The sequence below is a fragment of the Lonchura striata genome, chromosome 5 (assembly GCF_046129695.1).
Source record: "Lonchura striata isolate bLonStr1 chromosome 5, bLonStr1.mat, whole genome shotgun sequence".
Taxonomy (NCBI): Eukaryota; Metazoa; Chordata; class Aves; order Passeriformes; family Estrildidae; genus Lonchura; species Lonchura striata.
Window position 1 is genome coordinate 60,626,745 of NC_134607.1, and position 25,265 is coordinate 60,652,009.

Consider the following 25,265-nt stretch of genomic DNA (forward strand, 5'->3'; position numbering starts at 1 on the left):
TTGGACATTTTAATAGAAATTGGATAATTAAGTTACTCTATGAATGGCTCTTGATGGGAATAATCTCAGTTTAGCCATCTTCAGTATTGACATCTACAGCTGAGCATTACAGTCTGGGCTCCCTTTATAGTCAGTGAGGAGAATCAGACATTTCTGGAGTGTGATTCATCTGGTCTGTTTTGAACATCAACATTAGGGTGAGATTTACAGCCTAAATGGGGATATATAAATAGATATGATGTTCTCTAGAGATTTATATAGCAGTAGCACATATTCACTGGGCCACTGACTGAAACCTTCATCCTCTCCTTCCAAGAAGGCCACCCGAAAAGGGAGAGAGGATGTGCCTCTCTGTGCCAGCTGATATTCCCTTTTTCCCATATAAAATGCAATGCTTGCAGCTAAGGGACAGTGGCTGGGCCACACAGGCACTGAAGTTTTAATATTTTAAACCAATACTTGGTTGGGAAATTCAGATTTGAGTCTTTTTACCCAGGTGAGAGCCTTAATTGCCCATCTGTTTGTTATAAGCAGGCAGCTATAACAGCAGCCAGTCTTTCCTCTGTCAGGTCTTTGGGCTGTGCCAACACCTTTGGTGATGCCAACTGGAACAAAGCACCTCTCTGCTCCATGTGGCCAAGTTTCTGGTGGCTTTGAATATGGTCAGAATTGTATTTAAGTTAGGGATTTTGTTACATTGGAAGTCAGATTCTTGGGTCTCGCATTAGAAGTCTGTTCACGGGTTTAACCATGGAACTCGTCACTTTTACTGAGATGGAAGCTCTGAAGCATCTTGGACCACGTAAACAGATATGACCAATTCCTTATAGTTTAGGAATACAAGAATAAACACTTTTTATATTGCTGCTGATGTCATTGTCACTGTCTTGTTATGAACTTTCAGAAATACAAGTAATGTCTCTGCAAATAGTCCTTTTACAAGGCTGATAGGCTACTCTTTGCATCAATGACAAATGATCTCTCTGGATATCGTGTTACAGACATCTTGCCACACATCTGCAATCTATTTTCAGTTCTCTGTTGCTCATTACCAGTTTAGGAAAGGATTTGAAAAGCTGTAAAGACACAGAGATTTGATGCAGCATGGGGCAGAAGAATGGAAACTATACTGTAACGCAAAGCAAGGCCAAATCAGATTTTTAAGCTGTCTAGTACAAAGTTCAAAATTTTTACTCCCCTCCATCGGAGAGTAATTTCTAACTGGAATAACTGGTGAGGGCATCACAGTTAGAGATGGTGTTGTTCTGTACAAGAACTTCAAGAAAAGCTCACTGGTGTTTTATTGGGAATTAAGTGCTTTGGCTGTGGGCTTCAGAAAACCAATACCTAAGTGAGAATGCTTTCAGTTGTAAGACAGCACATCTGTTTATTTAACCATGCTGAAATGTCTTTTTTCTGCTTTCTTCCACCTAATTGGGGAAAATCAAAACAAGTATGAGTAAGAATCCTGTGGGCTTTCTGCTTTTGTTGCTGAATGATGTGTAGACCTGTGATTCATACTGTTCTTGCATGTCTGTCTGGTGCTCATATTTGAAATAACTATATAATTATGAATTTCTCAATTTTGTGTTCTTTTGAAAGCAAAGTATGTCTATGAGCCGTAAAAATTAGTTTGATGTCAACATGCATTTCACTAGTATTTTAAAAATTTCTTTTTTTAGTAATAAGATTCTGAGTGCAATTCAGTATATGCACTTTCTGGATTCTTGTAACAATGCATTCTCCACCATTCACTTACAAGTACATTTATCAGCACACTCTTTGGAAAGCATACCAAACCTATAAAACTCTACCTGAGTATTTCTAGATTTCTAATCACTGTGGTGTCTTAACAGTTGCCTTTAAATAAGGTATCAGGGTTTATTCTCTTCTTAGCAGCAATTTAATCTGTAGTTGGCATTTCAGGAGCAGTCTGGTATTTTAAAGACTTGGGCTTGGTATTATCTGTGCCCTGAGAGCACTACATGCCTGGATGGGTCACTTGTGTTTGGCATTGCATGAGGGTGACAGAAAGGTTCCACTGCCTAAAAACTTGTGAAGGGGTAAAGAACATCTTCCCAGTGTTGAGGAGACTGAGGGGATTCATAGCAGTCTACAATTTCCTCACGAGGGGCAGCAGAGGGACAGACACTGATCTCTTCTCTGTGGTGACCAGCGACAGGGCCTGACGTTGTGCTGGGGAAGGTTTAGGTTGGGTATCAGGAGAAGGTTCTTCACTCAGAGGGTGGTTGGGCACTGGAACAGGCTCCCCAGGGCTGTGGGCACAGCACCAGCCTGACAGAGTCCAAGAAGTGTGTGGAAAATGCTCTTGAGCAAATGATGTGACTCTTGGGCATGGTGCTGTGCAGAGCCAGGAGCTGGACTTTGATGATTGTTGTGGGTCCCTTTCAATTCAGCATACTCTGTGAATGTAGTGTGGCACTGACAGTCTCTGTTTAGTGATGCTGGTCTCCATTCCTTTTGCAGGATGCTGCAGCACAGTGAAGGGACAGAGGCCTCTCTGAACAGTGGCATTGCACACCTGACTTGCAGAGGCTGGTATATTTTGTTAGGAGTGAAGCCAAAAAAAACCCCAAAAGCATTACTTCAATATAAATAATTTATTTCCTAAGAGGATGGTTTCCAGCCATGACTCAGGTGTGTGATGAGGCAATATTACAGTGTTATAGAGAACAGGCTTTGACCTTGAGAAGAGCCTTAAAAAGTGTCTGTCATTTCTTTGATGCAAGAAAGCCTCATTTCAGGAAGTCCACTGTCTGTCTGTCCACTGTCTGTGGTGATTCCATTTCCACACCAGAATTATTTTCTGTTTTGTCTATGGTATACAGAAGTGCAAGTTTACACCGTGGCTATGTCTTGACTTAAGTGTATGGGCATCAAAGATCTTTGCCTTCATCAGTTCCTTCTTGTACTCTGTGATTATCATCAACAGCAGCTGCAAATTCTGTGGAATTTCTCTATCTTTCAGCCCTCTTAGTGGCATTCAGCTGGTGCTGAAGAGCAGCCAAAATAGGTAAGACCTGTCAGCGGCAGCTGTCTCCTGAGATGATCCCCTTCTTCCACCTGGCACTTTTTCTACTTTTACAGTTTAGATGCATTGGCTGTATTTTGAGTACTAGTCATAATACAGCCTTTCTGGAGAGTAGATCAGTCCCTTGAGAGACTGTAAGGCCAATTTTATGCAATTACTTACACAGATTAATAAATATCTGTAACAGTATGCAGTATGTGTGGCATACAGCACTGGAAAACAGTGAAAATTTTGTTTATAAGAACAGCATTAATTTCTTAAAAATATTTGACTCTAACTACAGTTCAAACTCCATTTGGTCTTTCCTTTTATGCTGCTACCCCCACCTGTGGTATAATTTTAGCAGAATCTTTGCCAGCCTCCTTCTTCCTGACCCGCTTCCTCCTCGAGACGTGTCAGCTCCCGGCATTGCCAGAGGCTCTGCTGTTCCTTGTCCCACGGGAAGCGCCAGCGCCAGGGCTCTCACAGAAACCTGTCGTGCAAAATGAAAGGCTTCTCCAGAAAAGGCTGCTGCATCCCCTCCTTCCCAAGGAAATAGCACCAAAGCTTCCCAGAGATGGTGGCCTCGGCAGGACGAGGCCAGCCTGAGTGCCTGCCAAAGCATAACTTTGTTAGCAGCCGAGCACAGCAGCAGGGATGTGCTGAGTGTGCAGGAGTTGCAGTCAGCAACTCCCCATGATTTTTGGTGGAAAATGGAACTGAGTGCCTCATGATTTTCAGAAACACATTTTGTGACTGCAGTCATTGTACAGAAGGTAGGGTAGGGCAAAACAGCACCAGTGGATACTTCCATGGTGTTTCCCAGACTCAGTTGATTTATTTTTCATGGAGACATTTCCTAGGCTATCACAAAATAAACTGGAGTTATTCACTAATCCATGTGTTCCTATCCATGTGTTTTGTGGACAGGAATGTTTCATATCCATCATGCAAACACTGTTCACTTGATTTAGAAGGTGGACTAAGAGTAGACAGTGGACTACTTTCCTGGCTGCTGAGCAGCATGTGAAGCTGGCACACACTTTGCTGTTGGGTTTTACACCTGGTCTCTTTTCCCAGGTACTGTGTGAATCCCTCATACTGAACCTTTCTAGGATTTCCAGGCTACAGGTGCAGATCCCATCTTTTTGTCACCTCTTGGCTACTTTCTCCAGCTGTGGTCCCCTCATCCCCATTGCTCCCCATTTTTTCTCTAAAAATTTCCCTATTCCCTATGGTTCCAGTCACCAACTCTTCCATCCTAGTTCACTTTTGCTCTAAGCTCTACTTTTCTGTCTCCTAAGTTTAAGACATTGATGATGATATTGATCAAACTTTTGGAGCAACTTTGTGACATTTTGCACACTTCTCAGCATTTTGAGAAGTGGGATTTTGATGAATTGAGTCTTCTTACAGAAGGCTTCTACTTTTGATAAAAATCCTTCTTTCCCCTTTCTCTCCAACCAGCAGATATGACATCCTACTTTGAAACATTGAGAAACTTTCCAGATCAAAATATCATCAAAAATGATATCTCCACAAAGCGTTTCTGCTCCAACAAGCCAGTATAGCTGGACTGAAATATTCTTCATGGGACTTTTTTCAGTGTGCTTTTATTAGTCAGAGAGTGCTCTGAGAGTACTAAGTGAGGACAGAGTCTGAAGAAATATTTAGATACTAAAAATGAAAATGTCTCTGTTGAGCATATGTGAACTCTGATTTTTTTTCATGTATATATATATAAAATATAAAATAGAATTTGTCCAAACTTGGAGAAACACTCTCATACTTCAGAGCAGAAGAGTTGATGAAAGCAAAGCACATTGGATTTTTTCATCCAGGGCATTGCATATTGTATATTGTATATTATCCTATGATCTCATCTCATTTAACAAAAATTAAATGTTTTGACTGAAATTCCTTCTTCCTCAAATAATTAAATCAGTCTGAGGGAGACACCATGAAAAACAAACCAACCCAAGTAGTCCAAGGGGGTAAATATTGGCAAATATCTCAGGAACTGAAAATAGGAGGAACAACTCTTCAAGTAGTTACCACCTTTGCCTTTAAAATCTGCAGTATGATATTGTCTTACCAGTAAGACCTCATGCATTTCTTGGGAAGATGCTCTCAGTCCCTCCTACTGGACTATCTCAAAGCAGCTGAGGGCTTCCTACTGTCACCTGCACCTTGGGTTGTGTGCTGCCATCCCTGGTGTGAGGGGTGGGACAAGGGGACTCGGGGATCTCTGCCTGTGCTGCTGCAGCAGCGGGGAGGGCTGGCATGGGGGCTGCTGAGAGGTGGCAGGGCACACCCCTGCCCAGCCACTCATCCCAGGGACAGGAAGACCTCCTGACTGCTTCACTCACCAAATTCTCCTCCCAAAGAAGGGGCTTGTGGAGGATAGAGCAGCGCCTGATTGGGCTTGTAGACAACACCTGCTGCTGTGCTGTCCCTTGGGTGCCATGGGGCAGCACTGGGGCAGTGCCAGAGCCCCCCTTGCCTGCCCAGCTCTGGCTGCTCTATGTCCTTCCAGATATTTTCCAAAGTTCCACTGGGTCATGGCATTGGTCCTTGCTTCTCTAGTGCCAGATATTTGACATCAGCTACATATGGAATGAGCCAGTGCAAAGGCACAAACAAAGCCCAGTGGAGGGAACCTTCTTGTTCTTTTGGAAGAGGAATTTAGGACCCCACAGTAACAAGCCCTAGCCCCTATATAAAATCACAGTCCTATTGCTGGGCTGTGCATTAGCACAGCTTTCCTGTTCTTGGTCATTATCACTTGGCATACTGTGTGTTTTCTTTTATTTTATGGGAATTTTATGTATTTCACCAGTTGGTAGGGAAAAAAAATCATCACTAAGAATGTCGTGATTAATTTTTTTCTCTTGAAGAACTATGGAATTATTCTGAAATGTATGACATGTGTGTAATAACAGCCTAGTGCTCTGTTTTTAAAAAATGTGCTAGAGGCCTTGTGCAGTTTCCGAGAGGCTTAATGAGGGAGCCATACTGTGTTGGAAATTTTTCAACAATAAAAATTGACCTATTACATGCTTATGTAAAATGAGGGCTGACAATCACACAAATATGTCCAAAGTCAAATACAGGCATTGTGAAATATCACTTCTTTCCCACAGAGAAACTGGTCACCTGTTCACAGTAGGCTTTTGCATTATATCCTATCCAGTAAAGAATAAGATGCTTCCCTACAGGGAAAAAAAATGGCAGCAAAGTACTGGCCCAGTGCCCTTCTATCAGTGCTTTTCACTGACTCTTTTGCCAAGTCTTCAAAAATAACACATAGGCATACTTTTCAACATATGTTTTGCCTCTTTGTTGGTTTAAAGGCAGAAAGGGAAGAAAAGGTCGTGTATTTATTCAGCACTTCATCATCAAATGCAGGAAAAAAAAAATCATTGTTTGCTTGTTTGATTTTATTTTACTCTCCCTAATACATCTTTTATTTTTAAAAAGATCTAGAGTTTTTTGCTGTTCTTTTAACATGTATCAGAAGTAGCCTGTTCTTTAAAAATGAACATATGGCTCTGAACCTGCATCTGAATTCAGGGAAGTGTCTATTGCAAAACACTGAAATTTGGAGTCATGGGAGCAAAAAAGTTGGATTCAGGGTTTATTCAGTGTAGTATTGAATAATCAAAGAAAAGTAGATAATTAAATGCAAAGAGTTGAAAAATAAATTAAACATGGTAAATACTGCTCCTCTGCTTGAAGTAAATTGTTACTGTCAATATTTTTATGTTTTTTAAAATATTAAACACTAATTTTAAGCCAAATGTGTACCACATAGGAAACACTGACTTTTAAGACCTAAGAAACCTATTAGTTTCTCTGTTGAATGTGTATCACCAATGAATGTCCTAGCAGTCACCTTGGAGTACCTTGCTTCAGTTTCCTGGCCAGTCACTGGCTCATGATGTCCCCAGTAAAAGAGGGAAATATAGGGAGGTAAAATGTGATTTAGGGAGTGAGCAGAGTTTATCAGCAATCCCTGCCAAGCATTGATCTCTCCAAGTTAAGGGAATAGAAAGGACTGAGGCTAGAAGCAGAAGGAGTGTGGTAACTCAGGTCTGGATGCATCTTCAGTGTGTGAGGCTACAAGTCATAAGACTCTTCTTCAGCAGAGAGAGCTTTTTGTTGTTTTATGGATCTTCCTGTGGTTGGTGACTGCCCAGCCCTCTGATTGTTGAGGTCTCTGTGCAGAGCCTCTCTGCCTTTGAAGGAGTCAACAGCTCCTCCCTGCTTCGTACCATCTCTGGACTCACTCCGTGACCCTTCCAGTCCTGTGCCCAAATAATTTATGAAGATGTGGAAGAGCACAGGATGGAGCCCTGTGGAACCCTGCTAGTGACAGGTCCCCAGTCTGATGTCACCCCAGTCACTGAAACCCTTTGTGCCCAACCTGTGAGCCAATGATGTGTTTATCTGTGTGCTGGACATTCTGACCAGAAGGATCCTATGAGAGACAGGATCAAAAGCTTTGCTGAAATCCAAAAAGGGTACATCAACTGGCTTCCCTTGTGTGGTTACCTTGTCAAACACACCAAAGTAAAAATATTAATATGAGTGTATACAAGAATTGAATAAATATTGCAATAATTGTCGATCCTGACAAAGAATGTATAGATTCCAATGTTATTTGTAGTTTCTATTTGGATGTTTTCTTCTATTACTTAAGAATCTCTTAAAAATACATTCCTGAGCTATTTAAAATCACACAATCTGTAATGTCTCAGATGCCCATATAACTTAAATGTATAATACTATAATAAGCATGATAACTGTAACTTAGCACTATATTTAGATCCAGAAAGAACAGTACCATAATCCTGGTTATTTCATCGTTTTTACTACAGTTTAATGTCTGCACAATTGCTTACAAGCCATATATTCCAATGTGTTATTTTCTAACACATTGTGCATTTCATGAATAACGTAGTTTATGCTCCTGGCAAAGGCAACTTCCCAAGCACGAGCTGAAAGTAAAAGTAGCATGAATATTGGGGGAATTCAGATGAATTCACTGGACTGCATGATGGGATCTCATTCAAGAGCGAGAGCCCACTCACTGAAAGTGTATAGGATCCTACCTATAATATTTACACATATTTTACTTCTCTCATTTCAGTGACTATTTCGACAAGTACCTTCTTTGATGGCTTACTGGTAACTGGGCTCTACACATCTACCAGTGTTCAGGCTTCCCAGAGTGTTGGTGGTTCCAGTGCTTTTGGATTCGGTAAGTCCAGTGTAATTTACCTTCTACAACCCAGGGTAATAAATACTTGGTTGTACAGAGGACATCTGTAGCAAGACAATCACTGGAACAGGTTAATTTAGACTGAGTAATCAATAATACATGGAAGTCAGTGTGAGTCAATGAGATAAAGCAGTGGCAGCTTTTAGGCAGCTTTTATTGCTTCTTGTACCATCTTTACTTTTGCTCAGCCCTGGTATTAGTATGCTGAATAATATAAATTTTAAGACAGAAAAGCCTCAGCAGATAAATTGTTTTAAGCAGCCATTTCTAAATTGTGTGACATTTTGTATAAACTAAAGCATTTAGCCCAAAGCCTCTAAGTATTTCGTGGGCTGAAAACCTGTTTCCTTTAAGCTTATGTCAACCTACTTTTCCATTCAGTTAATAGCATCTTCCTTAAAACCAGAATACTGGTCAAGATATTTCATACAACCAATTATTTACCATGTCCAAAAAGCAGAATTGTAGTAAAAGGGATATGATAGGTTTACAAAATTATCATGTATTTCAGGTTCTGCTGTAGCCCTCAGCAGTAGCAGATGTACTAAGGACTAATATTTTAAAAATAATCCTTTCTAAATTTGTGCTAGTAATTGACAGCTATACCTTCTGCAGTTTGTTATTTGGTAGCATTTTTTATATCCTTACAAATAATAGTAAGAATTGCATTTCTCGAATTGGAGGAACTCAATGACCCTAACAAGCAATCTGTGGTGAAGGTACAAAACCAGGTACCAGTCATATGGGACACCAGCTGCACTGCACTTGCAGTAGCATATTTAAATGCTAATTTGTCTGCTTGGGCCAGAATTCAGTACTTTCTTCGTAATAACCTCTCATGGCACTTACTTTTGTTATAAAGCATGTAGAGCATGAGCAGTCTGGGCATTTGAGTGTCATCCAGCAGGAATACATTTGCTTGTAAATGAAAGAATGTAATGTAAATAGCACATTATTTAAGATTGTACTGAGGGATAATTTGAGAAGGGCTTTGTTCTGTGGATAACACCACAGCTCAACCTCAGACATTCTGCTCAGCCTTTCAAAAGGAAGAGCATGGCTGGCACAAGTGTTTCGTGCCTTGTGCAGAAGGCACTGAAAGATTCTCTTCTCTGGAAGAATTTGTACTGCTGTTTTTCTTTTCCCACTGTACTGTTTACAGGATGAATATAATCTGACAGAGTAAGCAAGACAGAAAGAACTTACCAATGTGAAATTTCTGGGATGGTCAAGTCACTGGCAAGATATTACCTTGCTGTGAATTAAGTGTTTGTATCATTGGGAGATCATGGCAAACTCACTGGGCAAAGTGTACAGGTCATGTTTAATTACAACTAAGTATTTAAGAATAACAATTAAGCACAATTTTAAGAAACTAAATACTGCTGTGCATTTTCAAAGAATGTCTGTATTTTTCCCTAAATGTGTGTCTTCATTTGTAGAATAAGGCTGTTCCAGATGATGTTTTATTGAGACAGATGTTAAAGTAAAATGTGATGTATAACAGAAAAAACAATGTGGCCTTCTTTAACTTGCCAAAGGTCATTCTTTAGCTCTTGATGTGTTACTTTAACCATTCTGTCACTGTAATAGAACCAACAATTAACTGATGACATGTGTGTTTATTATGCAAAAAGAAGCTCCAAGCCTACAAGCTGGGAAAATGCAAAAGTCAAAGTGATGCAAAAACAATCATGTAGAGTTGGAGCTCCTTCATTTTACTCATCAATACAAATTCTCAAATATCATGCTTTGAGAGATCTGATGCTCTGTCACTCTGGCATGATCTGCATGCCTCCATCTATAGACAAAAAGTGCTGCCATCTCTGAAATTATTTTTTTAAAATTTTCTGTGGGTGAACTGCAGGGTCAGTTGTATTATAGTGTTGTTTAAAAATATTTTAAATAAAGGTCTTAATTTTCTGTTTTTCTTTGCTATTTCCTAAGCTTTTATATATACTGGAAAAAGAAAAAAATCCAATCTGAATGTTTCATAGCAGATGATACTCTTGTGCAGTGTCTTTCAAGTCAGAGTAAAAAATAAACAGTGAAGGAAAAATGGCAATGGCTTTCAAATGCAATTTTATATGAATCCTTAATATATGATTTACTGATGGCTCCCAGGACTAAGGCTACATAAACTTTTCCTATCTCTACTTTGCAGTGAGAGATGAGAAAGCTGGCCTCTTCCAAAAGGCATTTAGCATGTAAATGATATGCTTTAAAAGAATTATTTAATAGTTTTAAATAGTAAGAATATTTTAAAACCTACTATTTTCAGTAGAAAAATAGAGCAGTGTCCACATTATTTAATATATTGTTTAGCAAAATAGTAGGTGGGAATGACATTGTTTTGCTTTCTGAAGAAAACACAAAACATTTTCACCAGAAACCCCGGATCCATCTGTTGTGTCATCATTCCAATCAACAAAGAAGCGGTTTCTCCTTTGAGGAAAGTGATTGTGATATTCAGGTTCAGCTTGCTGGAAATTATTATGTTTTTTTTAATGTTGAGGACTAGTCAGGTTCAGAGACCTCAATTCAAAGATTCATGTGGTTTATCACAGATTAGATGAGGGGAGGAGGGGCAAAGCTGGGCCTTTAAAACCTGAAGATAGTAATATTCTGAAACTGGGTTGATAGTGGTTGCTTATGGTGCAGGGAAGAATATTTTTTCTCCCTTGCAGTATTACCATTGAAATGGTCTTGTCTGTCTCATACAGGAGGTCACACTAGATTATCTTAATCTTCCAGACTGCCCAACAATTTGAAGTCTCCCTAACACACATACATATATTGTCTTTTCTGTGCTATGAGTTCCTGTGTTGTGACTACAATTATCTTTTACCAGTTTAGGAAATTACTTGATGGAGACACAATCGTTGTCAGTTATAACAGTTAACTGTGTCAAGAAGCTTTGAAAAAACATGATAAAATATTTTAATTCTTAGGATTATGTTTTCTTTCTTCTTCAGTACATATTATGCAGGCAAATAAATAGTTCCTGATTTCCTCTGTGGGATTATGTATTGTGTAGGCAAAGTAGTTCCTGATTTCCACCGACACGAAGCTTGTTGAAATTTTTATTTGGGAAACCTTCTAATAATTTATTGGGGAGAAATGTGTGAGTTTTTGGATATGAAAATTAATAGTGGTTTTGTCCCAAGGTGAACCATTTTCTAGGTTCAGGTTAAGGAAAAACTAAAATTGTAAAGCTATAATTAGAACTGGGATCAAATGTAAGTGTGTTGAAACTTCACTAAAGCAAGCTGGGAGGATCATTTAGCAAAGAAATGATCTTTAAAAGTAGCTTTTAAGAAGAGTGTTTCTTTCTTCATTAGACCCCCTGATTCAATACATACTCTGAGTTGCACCTCTTCAGTGTCACTTCCACTCTCCTTTCTTGATCAGTGTGGTGTGTACATGGAAATGTTCTCACATCTTTCATTGTTGATGGCTGATGGGCAATCCCACTCTTTGTCTCTTCCTTTCACATGCCACACTTGTAGCCCTCGGTTTATTCACAACCTTTCTGTCTCTGGACTTCTGTGGGATCTCTTTATCCATCACTGCTTTTTCTTTCTTCTGCTTTTGTCTCTGAGGCTTCTTGTTGGTGTTTGGTCTTTTATTTCTGACTGCTTGGGTCATCTGGCCATGCTCTGGGTTTATCAGCCCACCAAGACTAATCTCCCATGCAGTCATTTAGGGGCTCTTACTGCTTAGATTAGTCCAAATAGAAAAGAGGAAAGTGGGAGGCAGGAGTAATAAATATATATATATATATAAGAAAGCTACAAATGTGGTGGTGGGTCTGATGGCAATGACTGCTTGCAAACAAGAATAAGAATAAATGGTTTGGTGGGTGACAGGGGAACCCCTCTGCAGCTTGGCAGAAGCACCAAAATACCGCGTGGCTCCTCAAAGCCGCGTGCTCTGGGAAGCAGGGAGCAGGAGCAGGGTATCATTCCTACAATTACAGGAGAAGATTACAGCCTAATCCCTCAGCAGCGATAAGGAGTGCCGTGAGCTGAGGACCCGAATCTGTCTCATTACACAGGATGATCCTGGTGACGGGCTGGCTGAGCAGACAGATGTGCAGGGCTGTGCACATCAAAGCTTGCTTTTGACCTGCCACTCACACTGCATCTCCATGCATTCCGGTCCCTCCCAAGGCTTTCTGGCTCCCTGGTAGCTTTTCACATGATGAATACACGACAAATTATATTTAAATTTGATGTAATTAGTTTCTTACAAACTACAGTGGGAAACATGAGCCTTCCTAGCTAAACTACCCAAAACCCCAATTTTATGCAAAATCATAATGACTACACTGATGTTTACCTTTTAGTAAATGTGGAATTAACAAGTAATTTCATGATTACGTTTATATATGCATTAACCTTCCAACCTAAATTGCAAAGGTCCTCTTGAAAGACTGTAAGTTCTATTGTGGTAGAGATAGTGGACTCCAAGCTCTGATTACACTGGAAAGTATTGCCATAGGCCTAATTGGATAACATAAACTTTTTGTTTATATTCTGTGTAGGTTTAAATAACTTGTAATTTGTAATCTTTTAAAACAGATTCTACTGTAAGATCATAAACTCCTCATGAAATTAACGGGGTTTTTTAACAGTGTGTGCTGCTTCATAAGAAACTAGGAGGGTGATGTTACCTTAGTGCCTAAACTTTCATCTTCTAGAAAGCAAAAAACCAGAAGATGAAAGATATGTTTCAGTCTTTTCTCTTTTGAAATTCTCTGTTTCTATACCATGAAAGTGATCATACATATTTTAAGTAATACATTGATTCTGTGGGATTTTAAAAAAATAGTTACAAATAATAATATAAAATAATAAAAATAAATAATAAATAATATATAAAATAAATAAATAATAAAAATAGTTACAAATAATAATATAAGTTACAATAGTTACAATAATAATATAATAAGAATAGTTACAAATAATCTTTGAAATATGGTGAATAATACATTTCCTAGAGGAAATCCTGGAAAGAGCAATCACCAGATATAATGACACTAAAATTATCTTATACTCTTTGCTTTTTACTATTCTATTGCCTTTCAACAGGATTGAAGCAGCCCTCACATAATCCTTCACTGAGTATTTTGGTTGCATATGCGACTGCATAGCCAACCAAAACCACCTCTCAGTTGACAGAGGAAGGATCATTTTGATCTGGTTCTCTATGGGTTGAGGACTGGGGAAAAAAAGGAAAAGAGTGATTTTCGATGTCCCAGGTCCCATTTGGCTCTGAGCAGCCTTAGGGCAGAGTCGCTGTAGGTGATGCTGCCTGATGCTGGCTTCTCCTCCAGAGGAAGAAGCAAAGAGGGTGCCTGGGTGGCTGAGGGACACCCAGTGTCGTGTCCAAGGGGGTACCACAGACAGCACACCCCAACTCTGTCAGCACATGGGTCTGGAGCGTGCATTGGAGGCATCCAAGGCTCCTCCTGATCCTGGATGGAGCATGTGGTTTTGGGCTGTCAGATGCTTGCTTTTGGCATCAGTTTATGCTCAAACACTGATGCTTCTGGGAAATGTTTTGCTTTCAGACTTTGACATATAAAGGAAAATATCTCCCACTAACATTGTGAGATGGAAAAAGGCCAATTGTTGCATTTTCTTGTTAGGTGAGCCTATAAAATGGATCCACCCTGCTCAGTCTGTCTCTCTAGCTTGCTCACAGCTCTAAAAAGTAAGGAATAGTCGGTAAATGATAGCTCTTAAAAACAGTATTCAGCTATGTACATGGTACTGATCTTGAAGAGCAGTTTTGTAACTTACTGAAATTGCTGAAGATCCCTGGTTTATTTTGTGACAAGCCAAATGGGCTCCAGGACCCTCCCTTCACACCAGAGATATTTGCCAGAAACCAAACAGATGGTAAACTAGGAAGAAATGACCCTCGGCATTCTCATTAGAACAGTTGGGGAAATTTTAATAGGCCCCCGTTTGCCTTGTGCTGTATCTAATACCCTTTGAACTGCCACTTTTTTTTCTTTTTTTTTTTCTTTGTTACAAGTCAACTACTGCCATGTATATTTTAATGGGGATTATCAAATACAATTTGCCCAGAAGATGTAACAGCCCTCTGCTGCTAATTAGCAAAGTTTAAATAGTCACTGAGTTCTGGAATAATTGGAAAGAAACAGTGATTTTCCTGCCAATGTATAATTACCAATTAACAGGAAGATAACATATCTGTATAGCAGACATATCTTGAAGAATTTGTTAACAGTCAATTAAGCAGTCAGTTGATGCCAAACTGACATTGGTCAAGAAAGTTTACATTTGAGTTTTAAGATACTTCCACCTACAAATTGTATGTAAGAAAACCATAATGATGATAAAACTTTAAAAGTCTCTGTGTCATCATATTTAATTACTAGGTAATTGTCTTCATGGCCAAAAGTTGACCATTTCTGCAAGTGATTTACTGTCATATGTGCCTTGTGGAAAGAGTTTTAGCTTTATTAATACAACATATATTCATTATCATGGCATAGGCAGTAATTACCTGTGCTTGCCTGACAAGGAACTGCCGAAATATTTTATGCTGAGGAAGAAAATTCTCCACGTGTCACTGGATAAGGCAGACACCAATGCCCCAAGGTTGGAGGAAAAAGATGTCTGGAGAGGGAGCCTACACAGCAAATACTTAAAGTGGCCTCATTTTAGTCTAGTTTCACCCAGTCCAGTCACCCTGAACACCATTCTTTTCTGTTACTCTTGAATTTGTCACATTTGTCTAACTCAGGTTGGTCTAATTCCAGCCATGACAGGAGTAGCAGCTCTTGGACATCCAAAGCCAATTTTGCCTAATCTGTTGAGAAGTTTTGAGTTAGTCCACAATTTATTTCAAATATCTTTGTAGCATTCTGAAGATGACATTAAAATACTTCAAGCTTTTAACCTTTTAAATATACCCGTAGCTCCTGCTAGCATTTGTGTGGCAAAGGCTGAAAAGGAGAATGAACTTCCTTAGAGGTGTGGCACATGTAACATTGCTTGTATTTGTGAGCTCTGAGTAGTGGGTGCAGGTGAGTGTTTAATTCCACAGGCAATGCTTAAGGCTTTGCAGATGAGATCGGGATGATGATAGCACTGGAGGCACAGAGAAGCATTTTCCATGTGCCAGTGCCTATAAAGAGGCCCCTGGAGTTTTTAAACTAGAAAATGCCTTTAGAAATACTTTTACACAGCCAAAACCAGAATGCTAATTGAAGTGCTGGGGCCAATTTTGGTCCAATTTAGTAAGTACATTTATTCAGTAGCAATGGTTTTTTTCAGGTCTTATATAAATCCATTTTTTTCCCTTGAAAACCAAAAAATGGTATGGGGAAAAGCTAGAGAATAATTGTAATTTTAATGTAATTTTTCAATTGCATCCTCATTTTTTATGAAATGCATGTAGTAAAAAACTGATGTAAAAGTTTTTGATCTGATCAGTGTTTTTCCTATACCTCATATGTCTGAGAATATTCCTGATTCCAATAAGGTAAGGATTTCATTCAACATATATTAAGACATAAAATATTCATTGTGACAGGTTGGTGATTTTTATTTATCCTTATATTTATTGAAAGTAATTTGAAACACTTTTTGAACTGTGCAAATTGTAGGTCCTTTTAATAATGGAAAATAATATAGAAATAGACACACACCCCCCATCTACATAGACATATGCATTTATTCCTCACTTTCCTTTTTTCATTCTAATTTCAAGTACCATGTTCAACCAGTGCTCTTCATGGTTACAAGCAGTAACTCTTTGTAACAGTGCTGTTAACAAATGTATTCCAAATTTTCATTTTTTGTAAAAAGTCTCATGCCCGTTGGAAAAGGATCTGGGTGTCCTAGTCCACAGTCAGTTGACCATGATCAGTGTGTGCCCAGGTGGCCAAGGAAGCCAAAGGGGCATCCTGGCTTGTGTAAACAGCAGTGTGGCCATCAGGACCAGGGCAGTGATGTGGGCATGTTAGTATTTGGTTAAAAGTTGGATTTGATTTTGGAGATGTTTTTGGAGATGTTTTCTAACCATAATGATTTTATGATTCTAAATCTTGCCTTAAAATCTATCTTCTCTGCTTTTTTAATGGGTAAATCACTCTTGTTTGCCATTGATTAGAGAAATATCAATGCATGACTCAATTCTCTTTTGTTACTGCTTTATTTTCTTAGCAATAATATTTGTCCTATTGTTCACCAGCTAGACTGTGATCTCAAAAGCAAGGACTTTCTTCTTTATTTCTCTGTACAGACATGCTGGCACAATATAACCCAATCTTTACTGTTCATGACTGTTATTATAATACAGATAATAGTGCAGAAAAGTCAAGGAAAAATGAATTAAGCCTTCATTGACTGCAATAACAATAACAAAATACTTTCTTCTCCAAAAGATGTTGTCATTGTGCTTTGAGAGCTACATTCAGCAAGACTGACAGGCTGGAGTTGCTTGGTAACTTGTAGTAAACAGAGGGGTATCTTTAATAAAGTAGGGAGAAATGGCCATCATCTAGAAATGTAGGGCCATCTCAAAATTGCATTCTCTGTGTGTGTATGCCTCAAGAATAGATCAAGAATTTGTTCCCATGGCTACATGGACTTCACACTGCCAGTGTGCCTGCTTGCATTGCTTCTTGTCCAGAGCCTGGTTCTGAGATGCCTCATTGTCATGTGCTGTGCTGGCAGTCAGTCAGAGCCCCTTCTCCTGACTTTCTGCTTGTGCTAGGCCTATTATTTTCCTTGCATTTTGTGTTTGTCACAAAATGCAAGGATATGATAGCATATTCAAGAAAACTTACTGGGTTCTTGGACTTCATCAATTAAGATGCATTGAAGCCTCTTGTAAATGTGAAATGGTATTGGAAATTGTTTTTGTCGTAATTTTGAAGACAAGTTTGTAAACTAATTTTTGGCATATTATGACAAACAAATGTCATCATACTGCTTCCCCCTTATCTGCCAATTTGCCACATTTCGAAGTAGAGTTGATTATATGTGGTGAAAAATCAGGCTTACAGGAAAATGGAGCCCTCTGTTAAATCCTTATCATCACCTGTCCTACCAGCTGAATTGACTGTTTGCTTGTCTCTTGCAGTGTTGTGACTGATAATAATTTGTGTGTTTTCAGAGATGGTTCACAAGAAAAATCTGCTCCAAATCTGCTAAAAGGAATATCTCAATTTTCAAGAATATACCAGTGAAAGTTGAATCTGATGGTAGGGGCTGAATGGTAGGGTTGCCTCTTTATTGGATGCTAAAAGATGGGAACTAGGGAAGGAGGTTCCCAGGTTCATGGTGGCAGTGGGAGCAGGGCCAGGTCCTCGCTCTCAGGAGGGAAGGGGCACAGGAGGGAAGGACAGAGTCCCCCCCATGCTGCTCCAGCTCAGATATCACCAGCATTGTTGGCAGGTGGAGAGAAGGGATTCTGCCTTTGCATGGGCAAGGTTGTGCTTACAGCTTGTGCCACAGCTGAAAGGGGTATTTGCTACTGAGCTTAGAAAATTTGGGGTTGTTTTGAAGTGAAATTTGTCAAGTATCTAAAATGCACTTGCTTGTAAGTGAGCATCACCTCACAGGAGTCTGTCATTCCAGCTATTCTTGCTATAAAATCCCCAGGAAGAAAAGCTGTGGATCTTCACATGAAGTCCTTACTCTTTGGAGTAGGGTTGTTCCGCTGCTCTGCTCTGCTGGATTTTCTTACTGAAGTCCATAATTCCAGGCTGGTCATGTCAGTCTGGGTGTGGCTTTGCACCTTACTTTCTAAAGTTTTCAAAAGAGAGGGAGAAAAAAAGATGATTTAAAATTTCTTTAACAAAATATGCGTGTTAATGCTTTAGTAGTTCATCTGCTGCTCAAGTTTGATTATTTTTGGTGACGTGTTAGACATAGTGTCATTTGAACACTGACTTTTGCTTCTGAAAAGAAGGAAAGTAGGTCTTTTTGGTCAAAACTATAACTTCAAAATATGGAAAGCCTTAAACAAGGATTTATTTAAATGTATCAAATCAGTCAATCTACTGTAGTTCTTGTCTTATTTTAACCCTTAGTTAAAATAAGGCAATTATTAAAGTAGGTGTAGTTTGTAACCAAAATTGTTGCATCTTCATAATGTTTAGCTTGAGCTGTTTGAGTGATTGAAGGAAAACAACTGCTAGAAGAAATCCAGTAGACACACAAGTAGTCAATGCAGGAAAGTAAAGATATTTTACAGCTGTGTGAGAAGGTTGGATTTTTTTCCAGATAGCATCAAATTAAATAAGTGAATGTTGAAATATCTTGTGGTATTTTGGGAAGATGTGATATTGTTGAAAGCACTACCACTGAGCTCTAGTTTATTTAAATAAAACTATTTAAATAATTATTTGACAAGGCTATTTTGGCAGAATTATAGCAAGTGATGAAACATTTTACATAACAGTTTATTAATAAATTCAGTATTTTTCTTCTCTATCACTCTGATATTTTCTATATGTCTGTTTCTGGATAAACTAGTGACACAAATATTTTGTGACACTGGAGTCATACTCCAGTCATATGCCATCATACTCACCTTGACAGTCTCTGGCATGCTGCAAGGATGATGTAATTATTAGAAGAGCTGAATCAATAAATGCTGACAGCATCAGCTCATAAGATGAAGAATATGAACATTAACAAAGTCTAGATTTAAAAAAAAAATCTTTAAGAACTGTTTCATCTGGCAAGTTTTAATTTTTAGAAGGATTAAGTTTAAATTTTTAATTTTGATATGAATAGTGAATTTCCTGAAATATACCATCTGCTTGCGCAGCACGTGTATACATTAAGCTTATCATTTTCTCCCTGTAACTTGACTATTTTTAGATTCCATAATGAAGGTCTTGGTAGAGATTTCTTCTTATTATCTATGATTTAAATTTATCACTGAACATGTAATAACTAATATCACAGGCAGTAGTGACCACCCAGTAGTCCTAATTCATTCAAACAGGCAGCTTTGTGATAACCTTTGCTTAAGGAGGGCAAAGATGTAATGAACTCTTTTAAAAACCTTCAGTCATAATCTGCCAAGAGCTCAATCAAATAAACTGGAATGTGCTTTAGCTACAATTTTCCCTGAAACTATCAAAGAGGTGCGTTCTAGCTTCTGATGAAAGTTTGGGTGAGGACTAAGCATGAGTATGGAATTCAGATTTGCCCTGAAGAATTTATCAGATATATGTGATAATCTAAAGGACTTTTGCTTAGCATGGGACAAATAAATGTTTATTTGTTCTCCACTTAAATATGCTGAGCAGGATATGTAAAATTCAGTAACATTCTCTGTCCTAGAAACATTGATGAGGAATTTATTTACTGACTTTTTTTTTTTTTTTAACCAGGAAAGTTTAGGGGTTTTTCTCTGCTTTACTCCTAGTAGGATCTCCTCAGCCTGTTTCCAAGCATCTTTCCATTAGGGATTTGATTTTTGCTGTGAATAGCTTGGGGACTTTGGCTGTCTGATCAGGAGTTCACACACAACCATGCCTTCAGGTGCCCTGTTTTCCAAGGACTGATGGAAATACAAAGTACTTCTGGAGATACAATTTTCTGATTCTCACTGCAGTTCATCCAGAGGAGTTTTGAAAGACATCTGTCATATTCAGTTATGGCAGGGTGTTGTGGTGAGCACTTTAGACAAAAAAAACCCTCTAGATTCAAGGAATTCATAGGGGTGGGACAGAATGGCTCATGGAGACTGAGGGACTTTGTAAACTAGAATATTTCACTATACAGGATTTTGATTTAATAGCATATGAAGCATTTTAAATTTAATTGATTGGGATGTTCCCTAGAAATCTAGCTTTTAAGGTCTAAGCTCTAATCATAAGAGATATATAGAGTTTGTTATAAACACTTCTGTCTGCAATAGTCCATGAGAAAAAAGATGTCTATGTCTACTTCAAGTATGTTATGAGACTGTTAAAAGTTTAATACAAAGAAGTCAGTGGCATGGTATCTCTGGCCCAAAACAGAGGGTTTCCCTCTGGTAAATCTATGATCATAGAGTCATTGTAGAATGGCCTGGTTTGGAATGGACCCTAAAGATCCAACTGCTCCTGCCATGGGCAGGGATACCTTCCACTAGACCTAATTGCTCAAAGCCTCATCCAACCTAGCCACGGATATTTCCAAGGGTTGGGAAACCTGTTCTAGTGCCTCACCACTCTCAACAGTGAAGAATTTCTTCCCAATGTCTAAACTAAACTTACTGTGAGTTTGAAGCCATTCACCTTTGCTCTTGTATATATTTTCTCTCCATCTTTCTTGTAGGTTCCCTTCAGGTATTGGAAGGTCTCCATAAGAACTCCCTGGAGCCTTCTCTTCTCCATGCTGAACAGCACCAATTCTCTCTGCATGACTTCACAGGAGCAGTGCTCCAACCCTCTGACCATTTTTTGTGTCCCTCCTCAGGACTTGGTCCAACAGGTCCATGTCCTTCCTGTGCTGGGACCCCAGGCTGGCTGCAGCACTGCAGGTGGGGTCTCAGCAGAGCAGAGGGGCAGATGCCCTCCCTTGCCGTGCTGCCCACACTGCTGGGGTGGCAGCCCAGGATACATTTGGCTTTCTGGGCTGCAAGTGCACATTGCTGTCGTGTCCAGCTTTTCTCCCTTCAGCCCCCGCAAGTGCTTCTTGGCAGGGCTGCTCTCCATCTGTTCATCCCCCAGCCTGTACTGACACAGGAGGCTGATTAATTACTTTAGTTAATATCCAAAGCATAAACTTACAAATCGGTCAGAAGGAACGGACTACACTGCCTGACCTTTAAGTCAAATGCTAATAAAACTCTGGATAAGAGCCCTTCTTGCCTCTTCCCCACAGATGAGGTAAGGTCGTTAATATACTATTATATACTATATATATATATATATATATAATATATACAATATTATATACTATATATATATATAATATATACTATTATATACTATATATATATAATATACTAATATACACATTAATATACTATTTAAAGAGATACTATCCTATTTTACATACATACTTCTTACTTACCTATCAATTAACAAACTCGTGACTTTTGTGCTGAGAGTCCGAGACACAGCTGGATCCCACTGGTCATTGAACCCAAACGACCTTCACCAGAATCCAATCCAGTAATTCCTTCAGGTAAACAATCTCCATACCAAATTCCACATGGGGAAAACAAAGGAGCAGAAATAAAGATTGTTTTCTCTTCTTCTCTCTGTGCTTCTCCAAGAAATCCTGAGAGACAGAATTATGTCTTGCTGTCCAGAGAGTGTGAATGTCACAGTCTGGTTAACCCTACAACTGGTTAATTTTCTTTGGCTGGTGGCACATGGAGGTTTGAGGTGGCCATGTGTCCCCTGCCATGGGCTGACCAACCTCCCCGTGTGTGAGGAGCCAAGACTCGTCACTTGTCACGTCTGCATCGTCTGTGCCTGGGGCCGAGTCCCACCCTGGCTTTTCTCCTTCTGAGACTCAGGCTATTGTCTGGTTTTGGTAACAAACAGCTGCATAGTTCAGCTTTGGGAATAGCTAAAGTGCAGTGCAGCTACAGTATCCTTTAAACATAGCTTTGAAATTACATGGAGCAACTTTTTTTTTTATTTAATATGTGAATTTATTGAAGTGAAATTGTATTTAATGTCACCCTATCGGCACAGGGTGAGAAAAAGGAGGAAAGGTTACTGTTAACACAATCTGGTTTTATGCTGGCTATGGAATTTGTGCTGTTGCAAACCCTCTGAAGTACTTTCTAAAAAGCTGGTGTAGAAGCGTCTCGCCAGGACAAGTGGCTTTTCATGCATTGTTTTATTGACTCACATTTGATGGGTTCTCATGTGTATTTAAAGGCTGAATTCCAGTCTCTAGGGAATGACTCAGAAAGCATTTAATTTTGAACTGAATTCATTTGCAATTTCCAACAGAGGCATCTGCTGACCAGTTATGAGAGGGTCTTGGTTCTTCAGCACTACCAATTGTAATCTCGTGGCATGCTTTATTTTGAGTCTCCTGGGCTTATACTAGGTCTTTTATTATAAATGACATACAAATATCTTCAAAAGTAAAGCAAATTATTTTCAAAATTCCACACAAATATGTAAACATGTTTACAACTCACTCAATGAGTGCTCACTTTCTTGAATCATAGTCTAATAAAATTTAGGACATTTTAGTAAATTTTAATTTTAAATTTTTAGTAAAATCCTGTTTTATGTTTATTTTCATTGTCTTTTTTAATTGAAAATACATTACTCCTTGTTTTATTAGTAAAGGAAAATATATAATATTCGTACTACTTTATTTGTTACATATGTCACCTCCCCAAAAACATCTTGAAGACAAGTATTTGCACCAGAGGAAAAAACATGAACTCTGGAGCAGTTAAAAATGGAATATAGTCAAGTGGATATTTTCAGTAGAAATAATGGCAGGCATGCTTTTCTGGGTTACATAAGCCACATGAAAAAGAAATATTGCTCATGTGAATAATTATTATTTTTAATACATTTAATTATATTATTGTCATTGTTATTAAATTAAAACTGAATTAATTAAACTTAGTAATAATTCTAAACATGAGGGAACTTGCATTTTAAATCCCCATCCATGATATTTGCAGTTTTTTTCTCGAGGTGTTTGGTTGGATTTTTTTAAATGCAGTCCTACAGCTTTCAGAACAAAGTGAGAAGCTGTCAATCTAATTAGAGCAGGCATTCAAGAAGTAGTAGGAAGATAGAAGTAGTTTAAAAATTATTCTAATACAAGGGGAAATAGCTTAGAGTCTTCATAAGAGTTTGTATTTTTGTGCCTTGAAGACAAATAATAAATCTGAAGGATTTTAGGAAACCAGTGTCATGAAATGACCTTTTATGATAAACAGAAGCAGTTTGGAAAACAATGTATGACCATACCACAGCTAGATTGCTATTAAAGGACTGTTTAATCACTTCACATGCAACAGGAAAGGTAATTGCAGCAGGAGTTGTTTAAACAAGGCAGACAACATTAAGCTGAACCACTGTTAGTCAATGCTAACCTGACTTTGTGGCTGAAGCAATGCTTCCTACTCACATAAAGTACAAGAGAAACAGTGAATATTCTTTTTATATCCAGGTAATTCTTATTTTTGGTAGCATGATCTAAATACTGCCTTTTTGTATATGAACCTTGGTACATATCTGCTTAACTATGGCGTTTTCAGTGTAATTTGAGCTTTGCTTTGGAAAAAATAAATGAGTAATTAGTTTTTAAATGTAGATTTCTGTCATTAACAGAAAACCTGGAAGCAGGGCTGCTTGTAGGTGGATATAATTTTCTGGTTTTTAAGACAAGGCAAGTAATTAAGACACCTTCAGGCCTTGGTCACAATTTAAGCATGGTGTTGGTTCAGCAGGCCCTGCAGTTTGGGGTGGCTTGGCCATTTTGGCACATGATCCCTGCAGTGCACGGGAACCATCCCCAGAGAGGAACCTTCCAGTTTGGCTCTGGTCCCTGGTGCTGCAAGAGCTGTGACAATGATGCTGTAGCTTTAATGTGTGTGGATTTAAGCTCCATCTTAAAGCTGGTTATAGTAATTTATCTCCTAAATTCCTATTGCAAAATTGTTTCAATGCTTCATTTGCCTAGTGATTAAAAAGGATCTAAATTAGAGTAAATTTATTCAAGTCCAGTTTCTACCCTTTGTTCTTATACCACGGTTGTCTTTTGGCTTAAACAGCTCCTTTACAACCCTGTGATATTTAGTGATAGCAGTCATCCTCTCTCTAAACAAGCTCTTTCTGTCTCCTTTTGTGACATATTTTACATTCTTCTCATCATCCTAGCAGTCCTTCTCTGCAGCTGTTCCAGCCTAAGTTAATCTTTTTTGAACACAAGCGTTCATAATTGCACACAATAATTGAAGTGATGTCTTAGCAGTACTTTACCAGCACTGTACTAATACTTCCCCCATCGTTACTAGAAATAATTGAGCTGATGATTTCTAGGGCAGTGTTTGTCTTTTTTCACACTGGTAGCTTATTTTCAAACAGTGGTTGACTAATGTGAACAGAGCTTTCTCCTCCTCAGTAATTCCTAGTTTGTAGCTGAAAGTATTCTTGTTATTATCTAAAGTGCATGACCTTACATGTTCTACAAGAAATGAAGAATCTACTTTGTGTACTTCTTTTCCCAGTCATTAATCATATTCTGTTTAAAAATGTGCCTAATTTCTAATTTTAATGTTTCTCCTTTGAACTTCCAGGAGCTATTTCTTGCTGTGTCTTTAGCAGTGTATCTATAAGTCCTTTTGTTTATGTTAGGGTAACTTATCCACTGAAATAAAATCACTTTTAATATTTGATAAATAATTTATAGCCTATAGATATTGAACACTGAGGAATAATTTTTATATCTAAGCAGAAGGTATAAGGCAGATAAGCTATTTTCCCCAGACTTTGGCATCTTCAGCTTCCTTCTAAAATTGGGAACTCCAGCAATATGTGTTCTTGTAGCCTCAGTTCATAGTGTCATAGAATGGTTTGAATTGGAAGCAACCTTAAAGATCAGCTGGTTCCAAAGGGAGACCTTCCACTAGACCAGGTGAACAAGGTCCATGAACACTTGGAGGGATGGGGCAGCCACAGCTTCTCCAGACAAGCTCTTTTAGTGCCTCACCACCTCACAGCAAAGAATTTCTTCTTAATATATAATCAAAACCTACTCTCTTTTCATTTGATGCCATTCCCCTTTGTCTCACAATTACATGCCCTTGTGAAAAAATTCCATCTCTCTGTAGGCCCCCGTAAGGTTTAGGAAGGCCACTATGAAGTCTCCCTGGAGCCTCTTCTCCAGGCTGAACAATCCTAATTGTGTTTCATGCCTCTAATTAATCATTTTTGTGCCACTCCTCTGGACTCACTCCAGCAGGTCCATG

General features: G+C 38.7%; 1 protein-coding gene across 3 annotated transcripts in view; it reads left to right on the forward strand.

Annotated features, from left to right (window-relative positions):
* Positions 1-25,265, forward strand: part of RELN (reelin) — a 277,724-nt gene that overhangs the window by 36,405 nt on the left and 216,054 nt on the right. For all 3 annotated transcript variants that reach the window (XM_077783642.1, XM_077783643.1, XM_031507057.2), the window contains exon 2: positions 8,184-8,294. In XM_077783642.1, the coding sequence (XP_077639768.1) occupies positions 8,184-8,294 (111 nt within the window). The remainder of the gene's footprint in view (positions 1-8,183; positions 8,295-25,265) is intronic.